The sequence below is a fragment of the Meleagris gallopavo genome, chromosome 9 (assembly GCF_905368555.1).
Source record: "Meleagris gallopavo chromosome 9, MGAL_WU_HG_1.1, whole genome shotgun sequence".
NCBI classification, from domain to species: Eukaryota; Metazoa; Chordata; class Aves; order Galliformes; family Phasianidae; genus Meleagris; species Meleagris gallopavo.
The window spans coordinates 17,203,483-17,230,720 of record NC_139412.1 but is presented as its reverse complement, the minus strand read 5'-3'; the positions used below and the strand labels follow the sequence as shown (position 1 = coordinate 17,230,720).

At 45.3% G+C, this 27,238-nt stretch overlaps 1 protein-coding gene across 1 annotated transcript; it reads right to left on the bottom strand.

The window, feature by feature from the left end:
• Nucleotides 1-39: 39 nt before the first annotated feature.
• RNF128 (ring finger protein 128) lies at nucleotides 40-27,005 on the bottom strand. The gene is given in 8 exon segments (XM_085230767.1): nucleotides 40-1,339; nucleotides 1,341-1,450; nucleotides 3,296-3,464; nucleotides 3,914-4,010; nucleotides 6,320-6,402; nucleotides 7,481-7,552; nucleotides 13,394-13,641; nucleotides 26,500-27,005. Coding segments are annotated over 8 exon segments (1,248 nt in total). The 5' UTR covers nucleotides 26,936-27,005; the 3' UTR covers nucleotides 40-1,306.
• Nucleotides 27,006-27,238: the final 233 nt, after the last annotated feature.

Genomic DNA, 27,238 nt, shown 5'->3' with positions numbered 1-27,238 from the left:
AAGAGCTAGTAAGCAACATTTCATGTCAGTCATAAGGAGGTCATCAGAATATAGTTTTATTTACATTTTCATATTCAAATTCAATACAAATCACAAAATATTTACAACATTTTAAATTACACTATAGATAAGAAAATGCATTGCTTTTCCCCTGCAGATTCAATTGTACCTTATTGCGGGCTTTAAGACAAAGCTCTGCTAACATTAGAAACAAACCATAGCTACAGAGATAAAAAAAATAAAGTGCATCTGTAAGATGTCCTTACTTACCCTTAGCGGGAAGGCCTAGACTTAATATTGAGGCACCCAATGCTCCTCTTCAGCCCCCCACCCATTAAACTCCTCACAGACGGCTGAACATTTCTCCAATCATCTGTTACATTTACAGGACATTAGGGGGCCCTGCAGCTTTAGCACACAGGCAAGACGCTGCACAGCAAGAGTCCAGAACAGTCCAGCATTTTCCAGATATGGCTCTTCCCCAGGTATTGTCTGAACAAGTCACAGCAGAACCTTTGAGAGGATCTATCTTTCCACCTTCAGTTCAAGTCTTCCACAGAGCCAGAACTCTTACGTATTGCTGGTGCTAGAGACAGTTATAATTCCAAAAATCATGTAGGATCTTTCAGACCGTCTGGTATCAAGACGTCTGAAAAGTTCCTGCATTTGTTCCCTTTACAGAATTGTGCAAGTCAAATTTGGCCTGTCAGCCTGAAGCCCTCTTTTTCCCTTTAGGAATGTGGAGTTGAGAAGTAAATCAATGGATTAGATCTGTTCACCAAATAACCAAAAGACTGTGGGCAAAATCCAGTTTGACAGGCATTACACTTTCTCCTATCAAATCAGGGCACTGAAATATTAAATATAGTGTCGCTTTAAACTGAACAACTGTGGTAAATAAGTATTAGACCAGATAAAAATCTATTTCTTTACAATGAGAACCCACTTGAATAAAAAAACAACAACAAAAGTCAAAATAATTCCCAGTAGAGACAGCTACTACATAAAGAAACTTCTCCTTATTTAAGCAACTCAAATGCTGAAGAGAAGCTTCGCTGAAGATGGAACTTCTGTTTTAGAGTTATAATCTGATGGTTTTCATTAGATTTGACAGCTTTACCTGAAGAGTGCTAAAACTAATTTCCACATGGGAGATGTAGTTTTAAGAACTGAAAACCATATAATCATGAATTAAACATGTTTAATCTTAGCATTTTCAAGGTATTGATGCTGCTACAGTCATCTACTGGGTTCTTCAAATGTGTGGTGTACATGCGATGGCAGTAGGCAGCTCCTTGCAGAAGGCTTATACCACGTTGCTGGGCACACTCTTAGGACCTAATTTCAGAAACCTGTGTTTCGTCCGCCTCAAAAGTTGGGTTGTCAAGGGGAGGAAGAACAGTCACAGCTGAAGTCTGGGATTCATTATTTACAAGATGTGTGTTGTCATCTGTCCAGAACAAAAACAAGATGCAAAGGGTTACAGGCAAGCTTTACCATCTTAAGGAAAACATGCTTGCTTTATTTCTACAAGCCCACTGCAGCAGTCTTTTCCCAGCACTTTTCCCAGACAGCAGGAAATCCAAAGTCATTCCCTAACTACCATTCTTCTGCTGGCTCTCAGTTTGTGAGCACATTCCTGCCATGTTTTGTTATTTCTAGCAGTGTTCTCTGGGCTTTGCAATCCAATTCTCACTAGTGTCAAGCAAGCCTAGGTTGTGTACAGCAGTGGCATAAGGATGCAAAGTCCCACTATAAAGACACTGAGAATTCTCCTGTCTTTATGGTACTGAAGATGGGCATCAGGAGTAACTGAGATAACAGGGCCAGGAGAAACTGTGAGAGACGCAGCAATTTGGAGACAGTGGCCTTATCCTTACAGACTGCCTGTCAGGCTGACATCAGAATTTGTCCTTACCGCTCAAGGTGAGAACAACAAGGGCCTGCACCATATAGCTTAGTCCCACATCTCTTCATTGGCTTATAGGAATGCAATTTCAGCTTCTGAAGTTTAGCCTATGGAAAATGCCTTCTCTTTAGTCAGGGTGCCCAAACAGGGCACAGTGTCCCATAGATGGCAGCAAATCCCACACTTTCCAGTCAGTTAGGGATCCAGTGGGAGAGCTAAGCAGCCTCAGCACCTTTCCCCTATCTGAAAGCCTCCCCACTTACTCCTCTTTCCAAGGCAACACCAGAATCCAATGGATAATTACATTAATTTTTCTTTTTTTTAATTTTGAATCATTTCATTAAACAAAACCAACAGTATATCTTGGCAGAGCTGATTATTAAAGGGTATTTTCAGTACTAAGTGGAAAAATACAGATCATGGCCTCAACAGACAACTAGCTCATGAGGAAAGGCTCACGTTAGCTTGGGAGCACAAGTAAAACACCTCTAGCTTCTGCATGTAATTAACTAGAAGAAAGTTTGTGAGAAGCTGCTCTGTAGCTGTGAACAAGTCTCCTTGCTTTCTGTGAATGACCTTGCTTACCCTAATACACAATGCTTTGTCTTCCACTCTTACATATATACAGCCAAGGTACCACGAGGTTGTGTGGACACTCCACCAGCCAGCCACCACCAGTAAATGAGGACTTGATAGAGATGTTACTGGTCAGCCCCCTCCAGTAACATGAGTACTTCTGTTAAATCGATGAACTTGAGCTCACCTCCACATACTTTCTTCAGGATCAGTAAACCTCACACAGAAGCACTGGTGGTTTAGCATTAGAAATACATATGACTCTTGTTAAAAAAAAAATACAAGGTATTTGGAAATGCTGATAGCCTGTTTCAATTAAAACACCCTGAAAGTGTTCAAGGATGATTCAGCCTAGGCAAAAATCTGAAATTCAATAGGAGGTATTTGTCATGTTTTGCATCATCTATGCTAAAAAAGGACAGACTTCCCAAAGATTTTCTGAGTATTTAATTACTTAAATTGGACAGATATGGTGGCAAAGCAACACTTGCTCATCCAAGACAGTCTCAAAAGAGAGAAAGAGAGAAGGGGCTTCTTCAGAAGTTTCTTCTGGCCTGCAAGTAGTAAGTATGTGATTTTCAACTTCTCTTTTTCTTGACTTCTGTTTGAAATTCAAGTTCAGATTGTACTTAATTTGAAAACGAGTAAGTGTCAGAGCTAAGTGTTAAAACAAAAGGAAGATTAATGCTACTCCGAAAAACAAGCACTGCTGTATATTACAAAGGGAAAAAAAAAACCTAATGCTATCATATAGCACAAGCAATGGAAGGGCAATGCAATCCAGCAAGACGGGTGAAGCAATATACTTACTTTCTGATGCTGCCTGTTCCTCCAGAACTGATTCATCTGCTCCTTGCACAGAAGCATATCCAGATGATGCAGTTTCACTGTGGCTATCCACTTCATTAATTGAAGTGACATTTGATGTCCCACTGGATACTGTGGCTTGCACAGACTCTGCCCCATCTTCTGCGTCCACCTTTGTGAAAAAGAAAAAATGGTAAAGTTACAGCTTTAGGGGAATGCATCTTTCAAGGAGAGCAATGCTTTGAGGAACTGGATCTTGTGGACTATTACCCAGAAAGAGAGATTTAAAATAGGAAAATAGAATTCTGCTGTTAACCCCCAGTATCACAAGTGAAAACCAGTTACTGCTTATTTAGAGTGGGAAGTTCAGATACAGGTTCTATATTCTTTAACCAGCTCTTCCTTTTTATTACCCAGTAATGGGAAAAGAGAAATTTTCCTCCCACTCAGTGCATACCTCCATCCCCCAGCCAAACTCTGGCATATATTTTAGTTGCTCAGGCATTGGCAACAGCATCTTCCTCTGGTGTTTGCCACACAGAGTAGTGACAGAATGCATCAGTTCCTTATATATCCCAGTATTGATAGTGAACTCTGCCACTAGGTAAGACTGTGACTTACCTCAACGCCTAGAACTTTGAGTATGTCACATTTGCACATCGGGCACGTCCTGTGTTCTAAAAGCCAAGGATCAATACAGTTCTTGTGGAAAAGATGGCTAGTGGAGGAAGTAACCAACAAGTCAGGTTCCACATAAGGAAAGACGTTTGTGTAGCAGCAGCTAGCTTTATCTACTAACAGAGAATTCAATGATTCTAGAATTGCCTTATTTTGCCACACATTGCTGTTGAAAGTTACAGCTAGTTGCATGGTCTCAACCTTTTACTTGTTTCTCTGCACAACTTGTAAAAATGTCAGCATTATCTATGCTACATCAGCGTTAATGGTTTTGTTATAGGACTTCTGTTGTTTTTTTTTTGTTTGTTTTTAAATCACCGTGCTATGTACTTCCAGATTATAATTTCAATAATACAGATATTGACACCAACCTTAGCCTTAAGCTCAACTTTTGTCATGACGACACAGACATAAATAGCACTCGTTTCTGTTAAACCTACATAAAAAAAATCTTGCCGAGTTATGTTCTCAAGATAAACTATACTCCCACACATTTACTTTGCCTATGCAGTCACTGTATATTTCAAGTGGACATTTGGCAGACTGCATACACAAGCAATTAAATATAGTTCAGCCATTACAAGTGGAAACGTTCTTCTATGTAGGTACCCAAACCCACAATGGGTTTGATCTAGGGGACAAATTTAGGAAGACAGCTTGCAACCCTGTAACCTGCCTGTTCCTTCTGCCTGAATAGAAATGGCAAAGCTTTGTTCAACCTTAATCAGACTCTGTTATGAGACAAGTGAAGAGTTCACCACATTTGGTGTTCTACACCCAAGCTTGATAATGAATTCTCCAATTAATCACACGTAATCAGCACCTCCTTCCGGTTGCCCAATGTAACATCTGTAGTAAAACCTGAAACTTCCTTAATGCATAGTGATTGTGAGAACTTGTACTCACGTCTGGTGTATCTCTGCTAATATAAATGCTTGCAGTTTGACTGTCTGGACAAGAATGCCTTCTACAAACACATACGCCCCAGATATTTAGATACCACTATTGTGACTCACAGAAGCATTCAGTTGCTTGTTTCTTTTAGGCATGCAGTTAAATGCTTTTAACATGTAGGGTCTCTACACAGAGGCTGGCCACCAACATCAAGGACATTCTTGCAGTACATAACAGTTTATAACTCATATGAGAGTTTAATATGGTTGATATTGGCAGAGATCACCATTGGCAGGGATTATCAAACAAATATGGTTATCTTAAGCAAGTCCCTATTACAGCCATGTTTGGGCCAAAGAGGAGGACAACATCACAAATACTTAAAAGCAGCCTCAGAGCAAAATACAGTATAGCAAATTCACATATAAAGAATACCTAAAAAAAAAACCAAACAATCAACAAGTCACTTTCATCTGAACCCAGTAAGTCACACTGTGCTTTGCAAGTTCTTACCAAGATTAGGAATCTTCATAGGAAGCTAACATGAGAAGTCAGCTCTTCTATCAGCTCTACGTATCTAGCCAGTCTAAATGTCTCTGCACTCACAGAATTTAGTTCATTAATGTACAGGACTACCCGCTAGCACAAGCCTGATAAGACAACTGAACAACCATCAACACATTCCTGAAAGCTTATTCAGTCTTGTTTCATTCTAAACTGCTAAGCATTAGATGAAGGAAGTTTGCAGACAGCACTTTACAAGGACAGCCTCTTGTTACCCAGCCCGCTGGGACGCGCTGTACCACTCCTATACACAGGGCTTTCACAAAACCATAACCCTGTGCAAAGGTAATGCCAGCTCAAATTTAATAGTGTTTGACAGGTGACACTGCTCAGAAAACAACAGCCACAGATTTTCCCATTCTTCAGAATTAGATTTTTCCCCATGTCAGAATTTTTCTGTAAAAGCAGTCTTCCTATATAAAATTAAGTTCACACAACATTTAACTTGATCACTCTTGTAGCCTCCTGATTTGAGAAGCTTTGCCACAGCAATCTCATTAAGCAGGCACACAAAGTCACACAGAACAACCTTTCTTAAACTCTGAAATAGCTTCACTGCTTATCTTAGGAACGATCAAAATATTAGTGGCATATTGGGCTTCCATAGGAGCACAATGAGATGCAGTAATAGAGAATTCTAGAAGAATAAACTGGAGTGGCTCTGTAGTCAGCCAAGACGTTCAGGTTGAGCGAGGTACAGACACAAGCCGTAGGAGCACACTACCAGAGTATATCTACAGTTTGAAACACTATTTGACAGAGACTCAAGAATTCTTGCTCTACAGCAGTCTGATAGAAGCCTGATCAGCTTTGTTAACACAGCAGGAGGAACACCCAGTAAAGGCAAGCTTTACCATTTTGAATTAAGGGGCAGTTTGGAAGACAACTTACTTGCAGGTCAAGATGCGCACTACTTCATTTGGCTTGTACAGCTCAATGCACACAGCACAGCTGTCTCCATCAGGACCAGTTTCCTAAAGTGGAGAAATGTATTTTCAGCTTTAATCAGCTTTGAAAGCTTCCTCTGAACTACAGTCAGATTTACTGTAGACAAAAGGGTGTAGCTAAAGTAATATAAAATAACTCTTATCCATAATTTTAAATAAACACATTTTATGGATTATTTATAGTAAAGCAGACACTTGAGCAGAAGCATTGAAAGCTTTATCCCATGGTTTAGAAACAGCTGTGAACTATCAGGAATCCAGTTCTGGGCTCCCCATTTCAAGAACAACAGGGATCTCCTCGTGAGAATCCATGGAGCTGACTAAGATGGTGAAGGGCCTGGAGCACCGCCTGCGCAAGACTGAGACACCTGGGGCTGTTCAGCCTGGAGAAGAAAAGGCTGAAAGGGGATCTGATCAATGCTCACAAACATCTAAAGCATGGCAGGCAACTGGATGAGGCCAGGTTCTTTTCAGTGGCGTGTAGTGACAGTACGAGGAGTGATGGCCAAGAGCTGGAATGTAGAAGCTCCACACAAATACACGGAAGAACTTCTTTTTAGTAAGGGTAGAGTGACAGAGCACTGGAACAGGCTGCCCAGAGATGCTATGGAGTCACCTTCTTTGGAGAGACTCAAGACCCATTTGAATGCCAACCTGTGCAACCTGCTGTAGGGAACCCCCTTTAGCAGGGCGTTGAACTCGGTGGTCTCTAGATCACCCCTGGTTCCTTCTAACCCCTGTGATTCTGTGATCACTGGATTATTTCAGTCAGTACTGCAGAGATTTGGAAAGCACTACCTCCAACGTCAGCCAGAAGAATAGCCACTGATGATGACTTTGCTTTTCAAGCAAAGCATTTTTGGCATTTTCCATGTCAGAAAATTAGGACCTCTCAACACAGCAAGACTACGGATAAGATGTAAAAACACATATGACTTGTAAGTATGTGCAGGTTTCGAAGACTTGTGCCCCTGAAAATAACTTGGTCAGAAAGAGGAAAAGGCAGTTTATGGGTCCCATGAGGTTTCTGCAACCTATCCCAAAAGGAAGGACCTACTCTAGGCTGCATGTGAGAGTGTGACAAATGCTGAGGAGTTGGCTATACCTTGTCTCCTTGCTTCAGGGTGCGCAGCTGTAACTGTCCAATGGCCTTCTTGGCTTCTGCCTTCAGTTGTCGCTGTAACAGAAATAAGTGTTTAACCAGGACTCCTTTTTCTCATAAGTGGTAGCTCCTAATGTCTCAGCAAGCAGGTACCAGTTTTATAACCCAGATATTATCAAAACAAGCTAAGTAAGCATGACCACGCTATTTAGGCGAAACAAAACAAGTTTCAGGACATATTCATGTGGGTATTGACTCCAGGCGATACACCAAGAAAACACTTGCATATGATTTGTTCTTACCTAGCCTTCTCATAAAGCAGGGTTTCTCCTTTTAGAAATCGTAAGATAATACCTTGATCAGATTAGACCTAACGAAAATAAACAGAAACCTTCAAATGGGTATAGAAGGCTGAACACCACGTCCCACAACCAAACCTGCATAGCCTCACACCTCGATGAAGGAAAGGTGAGGTTCCTTACCCAGCACTAAGCCACCACAGCACGTCCTGAACCAGCCCTCTGCCCCATGTCTTACAGAGCCAGCAGCCTCCTGGCACCAACCACTCCTGTCAGTTTTATCAGTGTGGGTTCAAAGTAACACAAACACACACACACACACACACACACACACACACACACTTCAGAGTTTTCCTTATTTCTACCGCTTGCTAAACAAATCAAATGAGTAGCCCCAAAAGGTTTGCAAAGCAGCTTTAATGAGGCTAGAGGAGGAAGCTGAATTGCATTCCCCTCCATGCCATTTGCTTGCTGCTGTCAGGATACCAGGGCAGAGATGAGCAGGAGCAGAAGCCTAGCTTGCCTGGCAACTGTTGCTGTCCAGCTGTCAGTGCAACGCATTTAATTAGCATGGGAGCCAACAACCCTGTTTAAAGGTCACAGGTTGGTGCTGCTCTACCACCACCATCACCTGACTGTCCTCTCCGGTGCACTTACTGCCTCTGGACACAATGGTGCATCAGGCAGCTCTGGCACTGCTGCCCCAGCCCAAAATCCTCTTCCAGATTCAACTGCTTAGTGCAGGAACAGCGCACTGTTAACTTCCCAGCATCGCTCCCTCTTATGCATTTTACTTCAGATATAAGAATATTTTCAGGCTGAAAGTGCAGGACTAGTGTCAGAAGCACAGAAGAGCTGGAGAAGGGCTACTCATGACCTAATAAATCAAGCGAACCGATAACTCAATACTACATAAAATTCCCTGCGGTGAAGTAGGGCAAGTGAGTTGATTTAGATGGTTCTGCTGCTATCATGCTGTTTTGGTACAGCTAAGCTTGCTGATACATAGTGTTGCTTTGGGCTTCTAGCCTATAGCATCAATACGCATGCTTTTAGAAGCTTAACGGCTATAACAATGATCAAGGAAGAGATCCATACCATCCTAAGGTGAAAAATAAAAATGTATTTTATTTATTAGGAACAAGAACCAGTCAAGTTTTCTTCAGAAAAGCTTGTAGAGTTCTTCTGCTGAAGACACCAGCATAAGTTTCTGTATGACACTTCAAAATCATTCTCCCCTTGTCAATGCTTCAACCAGAAGCTGTAGAAAAGCAGCCACACAGCTGTCTCTGAAAATCCCTGAAGTTTCACTAACAAACACAGCACCACACACAGACTAGGAATGCAGCAATATCAGGTCCTGCACTACAGCTACTTGCTATAAATGGGAAATCAAACCATCTAGGAGCGTACTCCCTTGTGTAGTATCTAACCTACACATCTAATGTCAGGGCAAGCATATTGACAGGACCCAACTGGCTGCAGAAACTGTTGGCAAACAGCAAAGTTTAAATGTACTCAACTGGCTGCACGATTAATAATTTACTGAGACAATATTTTAAGTTTTGCCGGAGCACAAGTTTAATGGCTGTTCTTGAAATGCACCAACGGCAAAGTCACCTTTAACATTGATTATGTAAGTACAGCAGAGCACAGCTCCAGGAGGATGGAGAAAGGTTGCAAGAGGAAACATTTATTGAGTAGTTTACCAGAGATCCAAGATACTCAAGCCTGGAATGTCAAAGCATTTTGTGAAGCCAAATTTTTGGAGCAAACATTAAATGTTAATGACTCTAAAAGTTTCAACAACCCTACAGTCCTTGGGGAATGGAGGGTGAGCAGAAGCAGACTAGACTGAGACAAGAAAAAGAAGAAAGAATCAAGATATTACAGGATGGGTCAGGTTCTGGCTGCCACCCAGGCTCTGGCACGCTGAAGCAGACAGGCACCTGACTGGGAAAGGTAGATGTGCTATTTATTCCCCAGTTTTCCCCAGTCTCTCCCGGGGGATTTAATCACCAGCCCCTTCTGCACCCTTGCAAGTACAGCCATGGCAGTACAGATGAGCAAGCTCTAAGGAGGTAAGGAACCTCCACTTTTCTCTTGCAAGCAAAGGAAGTTCTTCCCCACAGACAGCTACTGCCATGAAAGTAGTTAGGAATTCTGGCAAGTCAAGCAACTCACCTTCTCCAAAACCATTAATTAGGTCAGTTCTAAGCTGCAACACCTAATCCTTATGAAATCAATGGAAATGAAAACTTGAGCTCAAATAAGAAACCAGGCCACAGATTAACACACTCAGGCACTCTGCATTATTAAGAAAGGTTAATATATTGAGGAACAGAATTTGTCACTACTTTGTTGGTGCCAAGCAAACCTCCACACTGCCCTTTCCTTGTTTTGCTACCTTTGTGCTCACAGACCTCAGAGGCTGCCACTTGACTTTCAAGTTCAGAAGAAAATAGAGTCAGACAAAAATAGTCAGCCAGTTGTAAACATGACAACTTAACGTGAGAAAATGCTGATCCATTTCAGCTCACAATTAGGACAGATGTGTTATTAAGTGTTTTCACTTAGACTTTAAGACAACACGAGTGGCTCATCTCAGTAGTCACTCAGCTTTATAGAAAATTATGGTTTTCCTGTATACAGTTCCTGCTCAAACTGAGTGAGAGATGGAGTTGCTGCCTTCAAGAAACATCTGCAGCAGAAATAAGACCTAGTGACCAAACCCAACTGTAAAAGTTCCTTCACCAGAAAAAGCAGGTTGTCATAGCAAGAAACACAAACTCTGCTGGTGAGTGGTGAAGCTTTAATGCACCCAACAGCCTCACTGTCTATAAAACAAGAGATGGCTTCTGAAAGCACTGGAGTCTGAAGGCTTTTCAAGACAAGCTGAAGAAAAAGAAAAAACTACTGCTGAGATGGCAAAGAGTTCAAAATCATCCAGAGCAAGCAAACAAGAGGCATACAAGCAGGATGAATTTGAGGATACTAGAACCACAGAGCATTATCATCATGTCACAATTATCACAGTACTCTGTAGAGTGATCAAAGAATCCCTCTTGGCTCTAGGGGTAGAACATGATGTCACCAGGAAGGTCAAAAAATGAGACAGACGCTTGGAAAAAATTGCAACACTGGTAGAGGGAAACATTCAGAAGACAATACAGAAGGGAAAGTTTGTAACAATTACTACCAAAACACAACTGTTCCCTAAGAAAACTTCCCAAAAGAATGTATAACCCACTGACATCTGTACAGAAGAGGAAAAAAACCCTTTACTCCACAAATAACAGACTAAAGTCCAGAGAGTCAGAGTTTCCAAAGGGCTGAATGACAGCAAAGTTCCACAGGCAGCATGCAATCTGATAAGTTGATTGACTAATATTCAGTGTTTCAAAGTCCCTATTTTGAGACTTAGAACATACTCTGAAAATCCAGTAAGCTGGTTAACAGAGAACACTGTGGAGCCACATTTTACTAGTTCCTCTTCACTAACAAGAACTTCTTTGTTATTCTTTCCTTATCTTATCCTTGTAAGGTTAGTTTTTAGATGCTTTGGTATAGAAACAATTGAAAAAAAACCCTACAAAACAATTCTGGATTGTCTTGGGTTTCACTTTTACAAAGTAGTACATTTATTCCACTATGCCAGAGAATCTTTCTTTGATTCTGGTACTTCATAAAGCACTTCATGGCTCCTTAATTTCAGATCAGCTGAAATCATGTGGAACTGGCATGTCATTTGTCAATGTTATTTTTCAATCTAGAGTAAATTGTGTTGTGTGTACACAGAACCCAAGATAGAAACAGTTAGAGAAGGAGCAGGCCAAACCAACTGGATTTTCCCAGTACTGTCTACCACTGAGGCATTAATAACAGCCATAGCTCTTTGAAAGCCTGAAAGCTCAGAACAGAGCTGGACTTCCACAACTGCTCTGTTAAATGCCTTCAAAGGAGGGAAGATTTTCTTGTGATTTGATTAACAGCGTCTTTTGCAGATCAGTTTCTAGGGCACCCCTACCTGCTTGCGATTGGAATCAAGTTCTCTCAGTGGGATAGTTTGCAGGGAAAGAAGAAATTAACCCATAAGAGACAGCATACCTCTGTCCACAGATGTTAGGCAGAGGACAGCATCAAGATACAGGGCTCTGTGCCATCCCTCACGAGAGACACCACAAAGGCAATTCAGTGTGACATCCAGGAGCGGCAACGCTGCGTTTCACAGGCAGCCGTCAACTTCCAGTCCTGCTCTTTCAACTACTCCTCTGTATTTCCATGTTACTTCCAGGTGTGGCATATCAGAACACAAAGACGCTAAAATGAGGTCTGTTCATCATCTACAAGACTATATTTAAACAACAGGATTTCAGAAGAATATTGACCAAACTGAGTTAGGTGCTACGGTTACCAGAAAGAACTCAGCATTCAACAGCAGCTACATTCCCTGCGACCACAGCAGGGAGAGAGACTGAGGTGAAGGACAGCAAAGAACAATGGTTACACAAGTTAGCATTTCAGAGCCGTCAGTCCTAAAATGTTACACAAGCCCAAAACTGGCCTAAATCTCAACACCTGCGTCCAGCTTTTAGCCTTGAAGCACTTTCAGAATGATCTGTTCAGGGGGCCCAAAATCCCCAAGATAGCAGTGAAGCTCAACAGGGCATGTCTCCTTCAATGGCAGCATGCCACTTTTCTATCTAGCTACTGATCTCAAGGTAATTCCCCAAGCAAGCTGGAGTTAGAGGTCACAGTAACAACTCGTCTTTCACAGTTCAGGTAACTCCCTCAAGAAGCAGCACTGCATATACCACAGGTCTCCTTTGCAACAACAACAACAGTACTTGTACATGAGCAACTCAGAGCTTGTTCCTGCTGCTGTCCATCCTCTTTGACAAGAATCATGCTAGGATATAAATCTCACCTTTAAGACTTTTCCTTAAGCCCTGAAGGAGCAGGGACAAGTTGGGACTGAAGGCAAAACTGTATGCATTAGTTTTATCAGCTGATCGGACAATTGCACAGAAGAGAGTTACTCAGAAATTTAACTCGTTAACAATGGCCTGCCTGGGGTTTAAAAAGAACACAACAGTGGCTTTTATTCAACACCTAATTGAGGCTGTCACTGCAACTCTGATAGCTTTCAGTTAGATAAAAGCTTTCAACAAGAGGCAGTTTCCTAGCCTGTGGTCTATACTGAGGTGGCAGAAGTCGTGCACCATTCTGGAGACACGTCAGTAGTCAGTCTTACAGTACATTACAGCTAGCACACAGGCAGTGCTATGTGGGAAGTGTGAGGGTCAGCTAAAAGCAGTTTAGCTCTCTCACTTCCCCCACTACATCAGTATTATGGCTGCACTGCTGTTCAGGAAGTAAAATCTGTAGGAGAAAGTTGGCTAAGTATGACCAGTGACACTCTCAAGACAAACAGACAGGTGACGTTCTGCCATTTTCTTTGAAAAGTTTTTAGCTGTTTAAAAATACCTCCCTTAGCTCACACTCTTCTCTCTGGAAAGAAATGTAGTCATCTTGGTGCTCAAGCACTATTTCAGCTTCATGATCTTCAACATGGTGGCTCAGGGCGACAATAAGTGACAGGCACAACACAACTCACCTGCTTCCTGGACTGGGCCCTCGTGATCCTGAATCTGCGAGCAGAATAAAAAATGAAGTAGCCCACAGTTGCTGCTGTGACAATGAAAAACGACACGGAGACAAAGAAGATGGAATAGTGGTTCATCCAGGGACCATGCTTTTTCCCCACTTCAATAACCATGGTCACTTTCAGGCCACTCTCAATCCGGCGCAGGATCTCCATGCCTTTCAGGTTGCCAATCATAATGGCAACGATGCTTCCCGCACCTGCAGAAGAGAAACAGAACCCACATTCACCAGAGTTGTATTCCAGTCATCTTAGAGGCCCCAGTTCAAGAGCCAAAGAACAAACTCTTAAGCTCCTTGCTGGCACCTGCAGTTTTAATATATAACAGGGTAAGTGCCATCTCCTTGTTCTTGTTCAGCTGAACAAGTATGTCTGATTACTTATGAGCTGAACTGTATTTAGAAATCATTCCTCTCCATAAGGCTCATCACTCCTATGTAATACTCATCATCGTTTTAGACACAACACTGACAATTTACACTTTAGCTTGCCTTTGAGCTGTGTGAAGTTGAAAAGCAATCATACACACGTCAAGGTCAGCTCCTGCCCAGATGCCAGGCACAGAGCTGGCAGCTTGCAGATACTTCCTGCAATGTATCTGCCTCCCTCCCTGCTCCGCTCCTTCTTAACACCCTGCCCTAAATTTGACTGTGCCACTGAGTACTTATCTACGCATCAAAGCTATATAGACCAATCCTTGCTTCTGTATTTTCTAGAATAACTGAGAAACACTGGAGCGAAATCTTGTGGTGATTACAAATGCTGTAGGTTTCAAACATAAATTCAGAGATAAGAGAATATTCATTTGCGCTTGCCTTTTAAACAGTCAGTAGTAGACTACAACCTCCCTTGCAACAGCACAGCAAGCTATCCAGAGAGACCAAAGAGTTTTACCCTCAGAAAGAATTTCAAGCAACCTTGGTCCCTAAATAATGACTTGAACAAAGATGCTTCCATTTCAAGTGACAAAGCAATTGCTGAGAACACTTCATACTATGGGAATATTAAGTAGCCCAAACACAAAGTTATTCTTAGGAGAAAAAAGGAAAAGGGGAGATATGCAAGTAATCACTGGCTGAAAAGTAGATTCACAAACTAGCCAGCAAGGAGCTCCATGGCATTAAGCCATCAGCTGCAGGACATTCATAATAGATATTACATGATGAAGCAAAGGCTGTGAAAGAAGTGCTATTTTTAACTAACATCCCAGCCAAACCAATTTTATTGGGGAGACCAATTTTTTCTCTCCATTAAGCAATCTCATCCAACCTTCAGCTATCAAAACTCAAACTGGTGTTAAATCACAAAAGGCTCTCATTTGAGAAAGCACTTATTAATTTTCTATCTTGCTCATGTAATGTCTTTGACCCAAGATGTTTAAACATGACATCTAGCAATTTTCCCCAGTGTGACTAAACTCATCTTCTATTTAGAAAGCCTCCTGTGATGAGAAGTACATCTCTGACCAGAGGTGAAATAAGAGGCAGCCAGACTGTGCAGCTACCATCCTTTATGATGATCTGGGATTTATATGCCAGTTATAAAACGGGCTGGAGGCAGGTGATAGGAGCAAGCAAAGAATTAGAGATGGGGTGAGGTCAGGAGCTGAGACTTTCTACTTTCATAAGAGTAGAGGAAAGCGTGGGAGAACTGATTGTGACAGCAAGAAAATAAAAAGCCTGCCAAAAAGCTTGTTCTGCCTTCTCCCTCACCAGTCAAATATAGCTTGTGGTTAAGTGCAATATGGCAAGTAGCATAGGGATGCCTGTTAATGAATTGTCACCATCAACGTGCAACACCATTTCAACTACTAAGCCACCAGGTGGGATGGAGTTTCATACCCTTTAAAATAAAAATAGACTTGACTTCAATTTTAGTTTCAGACTCATCACCAAGATTCACTAGAAGAGAATATTCTTTCCTGGTACTTTTTATTTTTTTCCTCCAATCCTCAGATATTTCTCACATTTTCAGCTACTTTGGATCAATACACGTTAGTGGTCATGTGGCAGGACTTCAGATCACTGACTGCAGCCACTGAAGGAAGGCATCTCAGGTAGCTGTTCTCTGTTCCTCCTCGTTCATTCAAGCACAAGCTGCTGGTCTCAGTGCAACACATTAATGCTTATTTACACCTCTGGGGGTGGAGGAGAGGAGGCATTGCTTCACAAAGGAGCAAACTGGCTGAGTGCTGAGGTCAGAGCTCAGTTTAGGCATGGCAGCCATGGCAGTTAGACTTTCACCAGCCATGAAGAAAGCACACCTTGCAAGTGAGAGCTTTGACACTGCAGAAACAAGGGCAGATTGAGGGTGGTTGTGTCCACCAGCATCTGCACTGCTACTCCACGACAAGCCCCTGCTGACCTGCATCAGTGCCCATCTTCAGTACTTTGCATTATGGGTGCAAGGCTTCAGAGCTGACAATTCGTTATTAAAGGCACTTACAGACGGGCTAATGTGACATCACACAAAAGCTAACCAAATGCCTTGTGCTGACAACAGGGAAAGGAATTCAGAAACTGCCCCTACATCCTGAGGCCCCTACTCACCCAGGCCAACTTGGTCACCACCACAGAGGCATCACCCTTACCTCACAGAAAACAAGGCCTCCCTCCTCTGCCTCACTTACTTCAGCAGTGCCCTGTTAGCTCAAAGCCAACCTCAAAGCCCAGAACCCACATTTAGCCCAGGAAACTGCCAGCCTGTACTCAGGCTTCTGACAGTGCTTGAGCATCTTAATGGAAACGGGTTATTTGAGGGGACATCTGAAGAGGCATCTCAAGCACAGCTGCTGCCCTGAGCTGTTGGCTTTTTTCCAGACTCCAGCAAACCAAGAGGAAAGTCAATGACTTGTACACAGGAAAAAGAAACAAAAAACACAGAAGCCTACATTTCTGGCCTAGGAATCAGCTCCTGTGATTTAAGCAAGGCTTTCTGCTACAGTTTTTAAAGACAGAAAGTGAGATTAAGCTGCTAATAATAGGGTCATTGCTAAACAGAAGCAAAACCTGTTTAGTTAAACATTTCTCAGCCTCTCTCCTTTTCCATCTCCTACGAAACTGGAGGGGGAAAGTTAGTCAGATCATCAGACAAACACAATCTGCCTTTGTAGGTCTGGAGATCTGCAAAAGGTTCCTCCCAAATGATAAGGCAGCACGGCACAATGGTCAAAATCTGGAAGAGCTGTTTTGCAGACACAGGCAGGCACAGCCAAAACACAAGCATTCAAAGGGTTCCGCAGGATGGGGGGAGGAGAGCTAGCACAAAGGTGCATTTGGCACACAAGGAGAGTACATGACCGGGGATCAAAGTTTTTACCTTCCTGTATCAGGTTTACTTAGATGCAGAGTGGAGTTTCATCTATTTATACCAGTGTAAGTATCTACGTTCACCTGTGCCTGCAGAGACCTTCCTTGTTCTGCCATTCATTTCAGCTCCATGCTACTCTGCAGGAACACAGTGAAAGGGCTGGTCATTCAGTAGGAAATTCAGCATGCAAAATGTGCACAGAGCCAGCAGGATTAACTCCTGAACAGTGAACACCTGCTCCTTCTCTGGTAGGGGATTAATGTCACCCAGTGCTACTCCTAAGCATGCTACAGATAAGCCAGCTCTGAAGCACTGCTGAGCGCGGTGAGACCCTGTGGCATGCAGCAAGGCAATGCCTGCACAACAGTCAGTGCCCACCTACTGCACTGATACCTCTGCAGCCCCGTACCTTGCTCTGCTGACATCAAAGTCACTCATCACTGAAGCAGCTCTGAGGAGCTGTCAGAATGTGTTCGGTGTCAAAGCTGAAATTTCTGCCTTTTTTTTTTCTTCTCCTTTCAAATGAAGAGAGAAGTGATTTTCACAGATATTGATCAACTACAACCAGTAATGGACACTCATTTCTCCCTTCTCTGTTGAGACTTGCTGAAGTTGCTCTTCCTTCCAGGTAGTTAACAGCACAGACACTATGGGGATTCACAAAGTGAGACAGAGACTCACATTAAGGAACGCTTTATGTTTCCCATAACTACAAGCCGTATGATATTTTCTGTCCAGCCCTCAGGCTCACTGCTATTAAAGCCTTCCTATGACAGAAAAAGAAAATGTATTAGGAAGGAGCTCCACGAGCACTGCAAGTGGAATGAATAAAACAGGACAAGACCTAAAAGCCCAGAAACTACAGCCACAGCAGGAAGACTTGTAGGAAGCTCAGTCCTCCAGAGACCCAGCCATAATGACACCAGCTTTCCTGACCTGAAACCGATGGAGAGCACAGCAACACAGAAAGGCCACAGCAGCTCTCCAAAAGACAGCTGCTAGGTCTATGTGAAAGCATAGTAGGCAGATTTCCTTACCCAGGAGGGAAGTTTAATGCTCCCTTAACCATAATTAAAATTCAGCCCTACTGCAATGCATCTCCAGTTCACAGCAGACGCACTCAATGCACAAGAACAAACCCTGCACAGGGCTCCAGGAGAATGTCACCTGCTGCTACTGCCAGAACAACCATCCCTTCCGAGATGGCCTTGGTAAGCAAATCCTCCCATCTGGAGAGGAGCTGCTATTACAGCTGTGTCCCCCCCAGGGTCAAACCCTGCTCCTGCATGCTCCTGTGGGCTGAATCCTGTCTGCAGACAGCAGCGAAAGAGCAGCAAAATGTCTTGCACACACCACTCCTTCTTGCCTTATCTTCCAGATCTTATGAGAAAAAGAGAAAACTTTGCTGCTCTAACTTTGCTCAATGTAGGTTTTGCATGCTGCATGTCACTGTGTGCATTTAATAAAAATGAAGCACAACATGGAAAGAGCCTGTTAAAGTACTTGTGGTACTCTGAATCTTTGCTGTGTTACCAGGACCCTTCCAGGTAAGGCTAAGCTCCCAAGCTAACTAAATGCTGAGAAACAAGTTTTCCTTCAAGGAAACTTTTCAGGCATTGGAATTTAAGGAACTTCTGTTTCATTCTCACATTTCTCGTTCACCACTCGAGTTTCACAACCAGCCCAACAGAACTGGCTCAGGCTGTCAGCCACAGCGCCAGCTCTGTGACCACACACTGCTTTCAGTGCAGCGCGTTTCAAGCTCTAATACACCAGCAACTAACACCAAGCATCACCAGGCTCTGCAGCTCAGGCAAAAGCTTCAGCTACAAAGCTTGCCATCACTATGCACTGCCACTTCCTCCCCTACAGTTGACTTGAACACAGCAGTGCTGTTACTCTCTAGTATCTAATAGCACAGAAAATTAAATCTAAGAGAAATAATTAACATTTCTCCATGTAATACTTTTGCATAACTCTGGCAACTACAGGCTTGCATGAGACACGGAGAAAGCTCTTTGACGTGAATGATTAACTTCCTGTTGTTTGACAGTTCTGTATGTCAAAGCTCGCTCAGAAACTGACTCCACTCTTCCAGCCTCACTTAAAACGGGTTTCTCATCTTGTTCAGATAAAGCTCACCATTGGAACTGCTTTGCATTGTTTAAACACGAGCTGAATTTGGTTGGTTTAGAACAAGTCAACTCATGAAAGCCCCTTTCATTCTGTTTAAAGGCAGACATGTAACCTGGGGCAAATACAATAGATCTTCTAATGCAGCTTTTCTTGGGTAGCAAAAGCCAAGCCCATCACATCTCTTGCCAAGAAGAGGCTGCAACACAGCCCACGGGGACCCTTCCCCTCCAGGGGGGAACCCGGCTACAACAGTTTCCTTTGGGCATTTGAACAAGGCAATAGTTCTGTAGGCATTTTGAAGAAAGAAGGCATTTTGAAGACAGAAATTACAACGGCTGCTCCAAAAAGCAATGCCTCCTGTTCTATTATCTCAGTCCATAACATAAGAGGCAGATATCAGTGGTATGGCTGTAGAGGTTGAACCTTCCACCAACATTCTGGTACATTTCGCTGTTCTGCTACAGATGGCAGCAGAGAGACAACCTGACAAATTGGCATTGGACGTGGAAGTGTGTATGAAGGAAAGGTGTGCCACTCAATTCCTCCATGTGGAAAAGTGACATCCACTGACATCCACCAGAGCTTGCTGAACGTTGATGGAGACCAAACCATAACTGGGGGTGGGTGCTAAGTTCCAGCAGTGGTGATAGCAATGTGAAAGACAAGTCACGTTCTGCACTGCCAAGCAGGATCTTGTTCATCGCTAACAAAAATGCACAGCTAATGATGGTGACTATGCTGAAAAACAGTGTTTTGTAGCTGAGAATTTGCTTTGTCCTCTAATGTTGTTGTGTTCTTCGCATCTGTTGTAGTTTCCATGAAAATAAATAGGAGGCATTGCTGTTAGAGGAACATACGTGTTTCATAACAAGGGAAAAGGCTAAAATGACAAACAAGTGACAAAATTTCAGATTGTCACATTTTCCTCCTTGACAAACGTCTGAAGTTTTGCATCATGTTTGAGGGCAATGAAATTAAGCCCCAGCAGTTTCAACATTGTCTCTCTTTGACCAGAACCCTTGTGCAAACAACAGACCCCTGCAGCACTGCTCCAGTTCCTCCCTGGGGAGCAGCCCTGTGCTGCACCCAGCTCACAGCCAGCACAGCCAACAGAGCGAGATCCAGCCCAGCAGCCAGCCAACACATCTCCCTCAGGAACACAGCATATAACACAAAAAGGACATCGTTTCATGGAAGTCACTCATAGGGGAAGGAAAGGAACGGAAGCAGTGTGGTACAGCTATCAAAAGCTAAACATTACCTTCCCTGCTTAGAAAGCATTCTCTGATGGGCCAGCCAAGGCCAGCTCACTGCAACTCATTAGATACCACAGCAGCAGAGTTGTTTTAATTAATAAAATTGGAGTATCACTTTTTTTTTTTTTTCTTAAAAAAAATTAAGCAGCAGTTCAGAAGAACAATGCATTGTTTTCTCCCAGTGCTTTGGAATTGAGAAATGAAGATGCAATTATTAACAGAGTAAGGGCAGCAAGCACTGCTACAGCTGAGTAAGTTCTGCCAGAGAACTGCCACAGGATGAAAGACTGCTTTTTTAAAGAGCATGCACCATCTTGCACCAAAATCTCCAGAGAATGCACAAGAACTGTTTGAAGCACCATGGCAAGAGCTCAACACTCCACGCCTCAGCACTAAACAACCTCAGCTGATCAACAGAAACAGAAGACAAAAAAAACTACTTTTGGTTTCAGTTGCTTCACAGACAAAGACGATGAGCAAAAAAAGCAGTCTTGTTGGTTTAACAACTCAAGGAGGATGAAGATGAAATATAAATCCTGTTTTATGACAGGTGGTGGCTGGCTCCTGGCTTGTACCTACATGCTGAGGCACCTGCAACACAGAAGATCGGACTAGCTGCGCCTCCAGCCTAAGAGGAGCAGCAGCTCTGGCGTTGCTCAGCCCCCTGGGCATCCCTCCCACTGCTCCATGGTCAGCCAGCCACCCAGTGACAGAGCCATCTCCTGTGCTGCAACAGAACGCCAGTGCCTGATCATTCTCCAAGCAGTCTCCTGCCACCTCAGCATGCTGCCTGTTGAGGCATGTGTAATAAATGCACCACACACCGCCTTTCATGTTTAAGTACAACTGCTTGAATGCTGCTTACCTCACTGCATTGAAATAGTAAGAAATAGGGGGGTTCTGGTACTTGTTAAGCAAGCTTGTACAAGCCTATTAGCATCTGTTATGGCAGAAGGGAAAGGTAACTGACAGTAAGCACACGCTGAGCCCCTATTTCTGGATGTGATGCAACTCCGAATACAAAAGCTGTTGTTTCCAGCATCACACCACGCTATGGACATAAGCTTCATACCTGGCCTCAGAAGCAGTCAAACCACAAAGTCTGCTTGCTAGCTCTGCTCTAATACATGCTATAATGTTTACAGAAACAATTACTGCTTTCCAGCACATGCAGAAGGCCAAGTCTTATCAGGAATGCTGATCTGACCAAACATCACCTTTCCCAGAAGATTTCCCACAGTCACAGACACTATTGGTGGAAATTTCATCCTCATGCCTTTAGTCCCACACAACAAGCTCTCCCTTCCGCAGCAGGGAGGATTACTGAACTGATATTCCAGGAGCAATTTAAGCCTGGGCAAAGTGACTTGCCCAGTCCTGTCCAGTCTCTCCCCCTTCTGCTCCTCCTTTGCTCTCTCCACCCCAAACATTACCCAGTGCCAAGAGAGAAATCACGCACTTCCAGGCTGCTTCTCAGTTATTTAAAGCAACAGCCCCTTATGACCCCAGTTTTTTTTTTTTTTTTTAATTAAGCTGTCTTCTTGAACACACTATGATCTAAATCAAATGAAATCCACTTCCAGCTTGCTTTACTTTGCAGCTGGCACTATGCCTTATCTCTTCCTCCTCCTCATACAAACTACAGAGGTAAATATGCAACAGCAAGACACTTGAGAAGGTTGCAAAAAATTGGCATTAATAGGCAGCAACAGCAAGGGCTATAAAAAGGGAAATAAGTAAATGCACAGCAGCAACACGGAAATGTGAAGACAAGCAAGAGCCTTCCGAGATCCTGAGCATGGTGAGGGCAGAAGAGAGGAACAAAGAAACTCCTGCTAACAGATGGTTGCATCAAGCAAAAGCCTGTTTGGGAAGCTTGCGCTAACAGCCCAGTCTTGGCCTGGAAACACAAGCATGAGCAGCTTACAGCCCTCACCAACACTACATTTATTAATCCTGCCCAGGAACAGCCACCCACTGGCCCCGGGAGACTGTCTGGGTGAGGTTGGTCCCCAAACCAGACACACACAGCCATTACTGTGGACAAGGAAGATTTCTACAGATAGAAGCACGGGAAACTGCTACCAAACAGGCTGGAGCACATTAAGACTAAACATTGTTTTAAATAACTCAAATTTCCATAGGCTCCCAGTGGGTCCTAGAGGTGGAAACCAACCTGAATTCTATTTGGTTAAACAGTGTTAAGAGTGATTATTTGCCAAATGAATTCAGTAACCACCAACATTACCCCCCCTCACATTCTTTCTGAGTCTTTAGGACTTGTGCAAATGCTGCCAGGCTCTAAATCTTGGAAAATGAAATCATCCTTGAGCCCAGCAGCCAAGACAGCACACTTGGTAAGTGCACCACAGTGTGAAGAGGGCTGCCCCAGAGATCTGACGCATGGTTTTTGGTCACTGACACCGGCAAGATTGAAGTATTCCCTTTCCATCTGTCTAACGGTACCTGAAGCCCTCTACAATAACAGAGGTCAACATTCCCTATGGAGAGTTCTTCAGCAAATATTTTCAACAGCATTCAGCACTACTGATTTCGAAAATGCACCGCTCTCCTTCTTCCCATGAGATCAAGCCTGCCACTATCAGCCTCTGCTTTTAACAATCCGGTGGCAGCCCAGATCTCACTGGAAATGAGAGAGTTTGAGGCAGCTAACGATGAAATAACACAAGTCAGCACAATGTAAGCCAGGAGGCACCTGTCTGCAGGCGGAAGACAGGGCACATTCGATATGATCAGGAAAGCACTGAGCCCGACCACTGTTTGCTCAGTGGCATGTTTGGGACCGGAGGCAAACAAGCACTGTCATTGTTTTAGGGCACAACCCCACACAATGAAGCCTCTGCTGCCACAGCTGTCACTTTGGATTTTAATTCATCCTTTCACATTTCAGCAGCCCAGTAAAGCCAAAGAACAGGAGCACTTAACAGAACTATTCCAGGCTATTTAAGGGTTGGTCCCTATCCTGCATATTCTTCTATGGCACAGAGGGACCTAAACTAGATCAGTTGGTGACACCAGCAGCAGGCACCAATCTGCTCCTCAGTTCCTGCCCTGGGTGCTCACAGACCTCTCAACTGTGGTCAGCCCCAACTCCTGCACCCCCACAGACCCTGAACCACATCCAGCTGTCTGAACACCCCTACAACTACAACCTTAACTTTAAATGAGGGAGCCATGAAGTTGCAGTACATGCACCCAAACACCTACTCAGGTCCACACCAGCGAACTCCAGGCACTGCAGGCTGCAAACACTGCCCTGGATGTGCTCCATGCAAGCCCTGCTCACTGCAAAGCAGAGCTGAACTTTTGTTTATACAACATTCACAAAGCCTCAGCATAGCCTGGGCCTGCCATCCCGCCTCAATCCTCTGCTTTAGCAGGACCAGTTTTACAGGTCACATCTGCCTCTCATAACAAAGTTACAGCTTGTTTCTAAATATCATACAAAGTCCCAGCAGAGCACAAGCACACTTCTTTGCCATATGCCATTTCCTCTAGACATCTGATTGCTGGCCTTAACCTTTGTGGAATTCCTGCAGAACAAGTTAAGTGACAGTGCTATGTATTTAACCTTTCCTTCCCCTTTTCACCAATGGATGCAGTTTATAGACTTGAACCAGATCCCGTCAGCCCAAGATGCACTGTTAGGGCTATAGCCAGAACTATTTAGCTGCCTCCTCCTCGAAGAAGCCCTCAGCAGATCGTGTGATGTGCTGCTCAAGCCCAGTTACACATCAAGAAAAGCCAAACAAAATTACTGCAACAATTTCTTGACCAGCAGAGAATCCTCCCTTACCAAACGCAGGACACACCACCAAGAATCTAACGCACCCTGACACCACAGCCACCTAACAGTCTGCTTCTGTCTTAAGTCGAGGTCCACCTTTAAAACAAACCAACTCTTACTGTGCACTTTTCTCCCCCTCATGCTGCTGTTTTCCTCCAACCAAATGTCTTTTTCAGAAGGTCAATACAGATTGCAGAGAGGTGCAATTATAAGCACAGAGCTGTACTTTGAAACCCTGCTCAGCCTGCCACAGAGAGGTACCATCTTCTTAAAGTGAACACAATTAAAGCTCAAGTTTGCTAATTGATAAGGTGCTGTGCTTATAAAAGTATAAAGTAAATATTACTTTGGACTCCGTTAAATCCTTGATATTCTATGTGCTGGAGACTCTCAAGCAAGAGTTAATCACATCTGATCTGGCTATTTATTGCTTTCTGCTGTTTTTTATTGGTAGGATTTATTTATTTACTTATTTTTAACAAGTTGGCACGCCTGAAAGCTTCCACACAGAGCACTGATATAAGCAATAAAGATTCGTCAGTCTGTTGACTGTAAGCCACGAACTCTCCCAGTGCAGGATGACAAGGTCGCTACGGAGCAGCACAGGCACTCGAGTCTTCAAGAAGGAGCTGCTCCAGAAGCCCAGGCTGACCCTGCAGAGGACAGAAGCTGTCTTCTCCAGAAAGCCACCGTCCTGTTTGACATCAATTTGGCTGAGAAGTTTCAGCATGCCTTGGGGCCTGAAACCTTCCATGAGGAACGATCAGGACAGCCAGCACCTCCAGCATCTGCCCCTCAGCAGAGCTGCAGGCAGCACGGGCAGGGAGGGAGCGCTGCGCTTGGAGCAGCCCTGCGGCAAGCAGATGGCTCGTCTCAAGGAGCAGCTGCCAGCAAGATTAAGATGCCATAGGTTTCCCAGCAGCCAGGATGGCGGAGAGAGCAGAGGCAGAGACTTTCCCCTCACAAACAGCTTCACTGGTGATCTGCCCCAGTCAGCAGTGCAAGCAGCTCCTCGGAGCTGCTGGGTCATGCAGGCACACAGCAAGCAGCAATGCTGCTGTCAGCAACGAGAGCCGAATCCTGACAGCATTTCATAGAATGGCTTGGGTTGAAAGAGATCTTAAAGCCCCCCAGCCCCAAGCCCTGCCATGTGCTCCCTGTCCCAGGGCCCACCCAGCCCGGCCTTGGGCACCTCCAGCAGTGGGCACCCACAGCTCTGGGCAGCGGTCCCTCATCGCTGTCCAAGTAAAGAATTTCTGCCTAACATCTAACCTAGATTTCCTCTCTTTTAGTTTAAACCCATTCTCCTTTGTCCTATCACTATCCACCTGTGTAAAATATCAGTTCCCCTCCCATCAACAAGTTCCCCTCAAGTACTGAAAGGCTGCAGTGAAGTCACCCTGCAGCCTTCTCTTCTCCAGGTGGAACAAGCCCAGCTCCTTCAGCCTGTCTTCACAGGAGAGGTGCTCCAGCCCTATGAGCATCTACATGCACCTTCTCCAACAGCTCCATCCATTTGTCAGCAGATAATGTGATTACACCAGGAAGCTCTGCTTCTGAGACAAGAGCCCAGACTCCGGGTTTTAAAATCTTAAAGTGGAGCACAGTCATACAGCTCATTAAGACTGCAAAAATGAGCCTCCAAAGGCAGCCACCATTCCCTCATCAAGGAAACTCACCTCTCACAAAGGGCTCAGCTGCAAGTACACTATTGAACAGCCTAAGCTTTAAGACCCACTATTCATCTTCACCGTGGTGTGAGGATGGGGCTGCCCAAAGCACTGGCACTGGGCAGCACACGGGCACAGCTGGGAGGTGCTACATGCCCACCCCACAGCACAGGGTACGGCAGCCAGAGAAAGCTCATCCCAGCCCCACAGCCGTCCTGCTGCCACCAGCAGACAGAAACCTTCAGCCGAGAACTGCTGTCAGGAAGCACTAGTTTGGAATGCAGCCAGAACTCATTCTTCATTTGACAAATGGACAGCCCGGAGACGGGAAGAAAAAAAAAAGCAACAAAAGCGCACTGCTGTCAAGCAGGAGGCAGATGAGAGGCTCTGCATCTCTGCAAAAAGGCGACAGCCTTTAATGGAGCTTTTGCTCATCCCGGTGTAAGTAACGTTTTGCTGATGAAAGTTACTTATGGAAAATCAAACCAGCCCCATACCCTACCTGTCTCCGGAAGCAGTTAGCGTGCGAGCAGGGGACGAAACACGAGAAAGAAACCTCTGCGAGGGCCCCAACCCATCCCACGGGCCGCACACGGCGGCTCCGTGCACAGCCGGCTCTGCACGCCGCAGCCTCACCGAACGGCGGCCGGCGGCACCGCTCCTCCCCATCCGCACCGTGCAGCTCGGGCGGCCGCCCGCCCCGTTCGGCCCTCGTTCATCCGCCTTAATTCAGCTGCGGCGGCACCCGAGCGGGACCCGCCGCTCCCCGCAGAACCCCTCGCCGCGCTGACGAGCGGAGAGAGGCACCGGAGCCCGGCTAACGGCGGGGCCGCCCCGGCCCTCGCTGCCCCCCAGCGCGGCCGCCCGCCCGCTGCTCACCGGCGTGGGACATGGGCAGCACGTCGTTGCCGGTGCCGCGGTAGTTGTAGATGACGGCGGCGGCGGCGCCGCGCTCGGCGGCCAGGCGGATCTTATCGGCGAAGCTGCAGCCGCCGCCGCGCTGGATGAGGGCGACCCAACCCGGGCCGCCGCCGGGGGGTGCCGAGCTGAAGTTGGTGAGCGCGCTGCAGGCGTTGAAGGCGTCGCGGCCGTCGGGCAACACCAGCAGCCCCGCGGCCGCCTGCAGCGGCGAGTCCTGCCCGTACAGGCCGTTCTCGCCCGCCTCCCAGCCGCTCCGGTTGCCGCCCGCGCCGTCCTCCCACGACACGTTCAGCCACGCCGTCCACACCGCCGCCGCCGCCCCCACGCCGGGCTCCGGCACGGCGCACAGCAGCGCGGCCACCGCCGCCAGCAGCCCCGCGGCCCCCGACGCCATCCCGCACCGCACCGCACCGCACCGCACGGCCCCGACGCCGCCGCCGCCCCTATATCGCCTCGGCCCCGCCACCGCCCACGTGGGAGGAGCGGCGCCGCCCCCGCCGCGGCGCATCCCACCCCCGGGCGGAGAGAAGCGCTCCCGACCGTCCTCGAACGGCGTCCGGTCCGCTCCGCACCGCCGAGTTAATAATTTGCGGAGCGCTCGGCGACGGGCGGCGCGAGTCCCGCCTGAAATCGGCTTACGGAGTGCCGGGTTAGCCGTGTTAATTCATCGGCCGTTGTTTTCACTCATTAAGCGTGC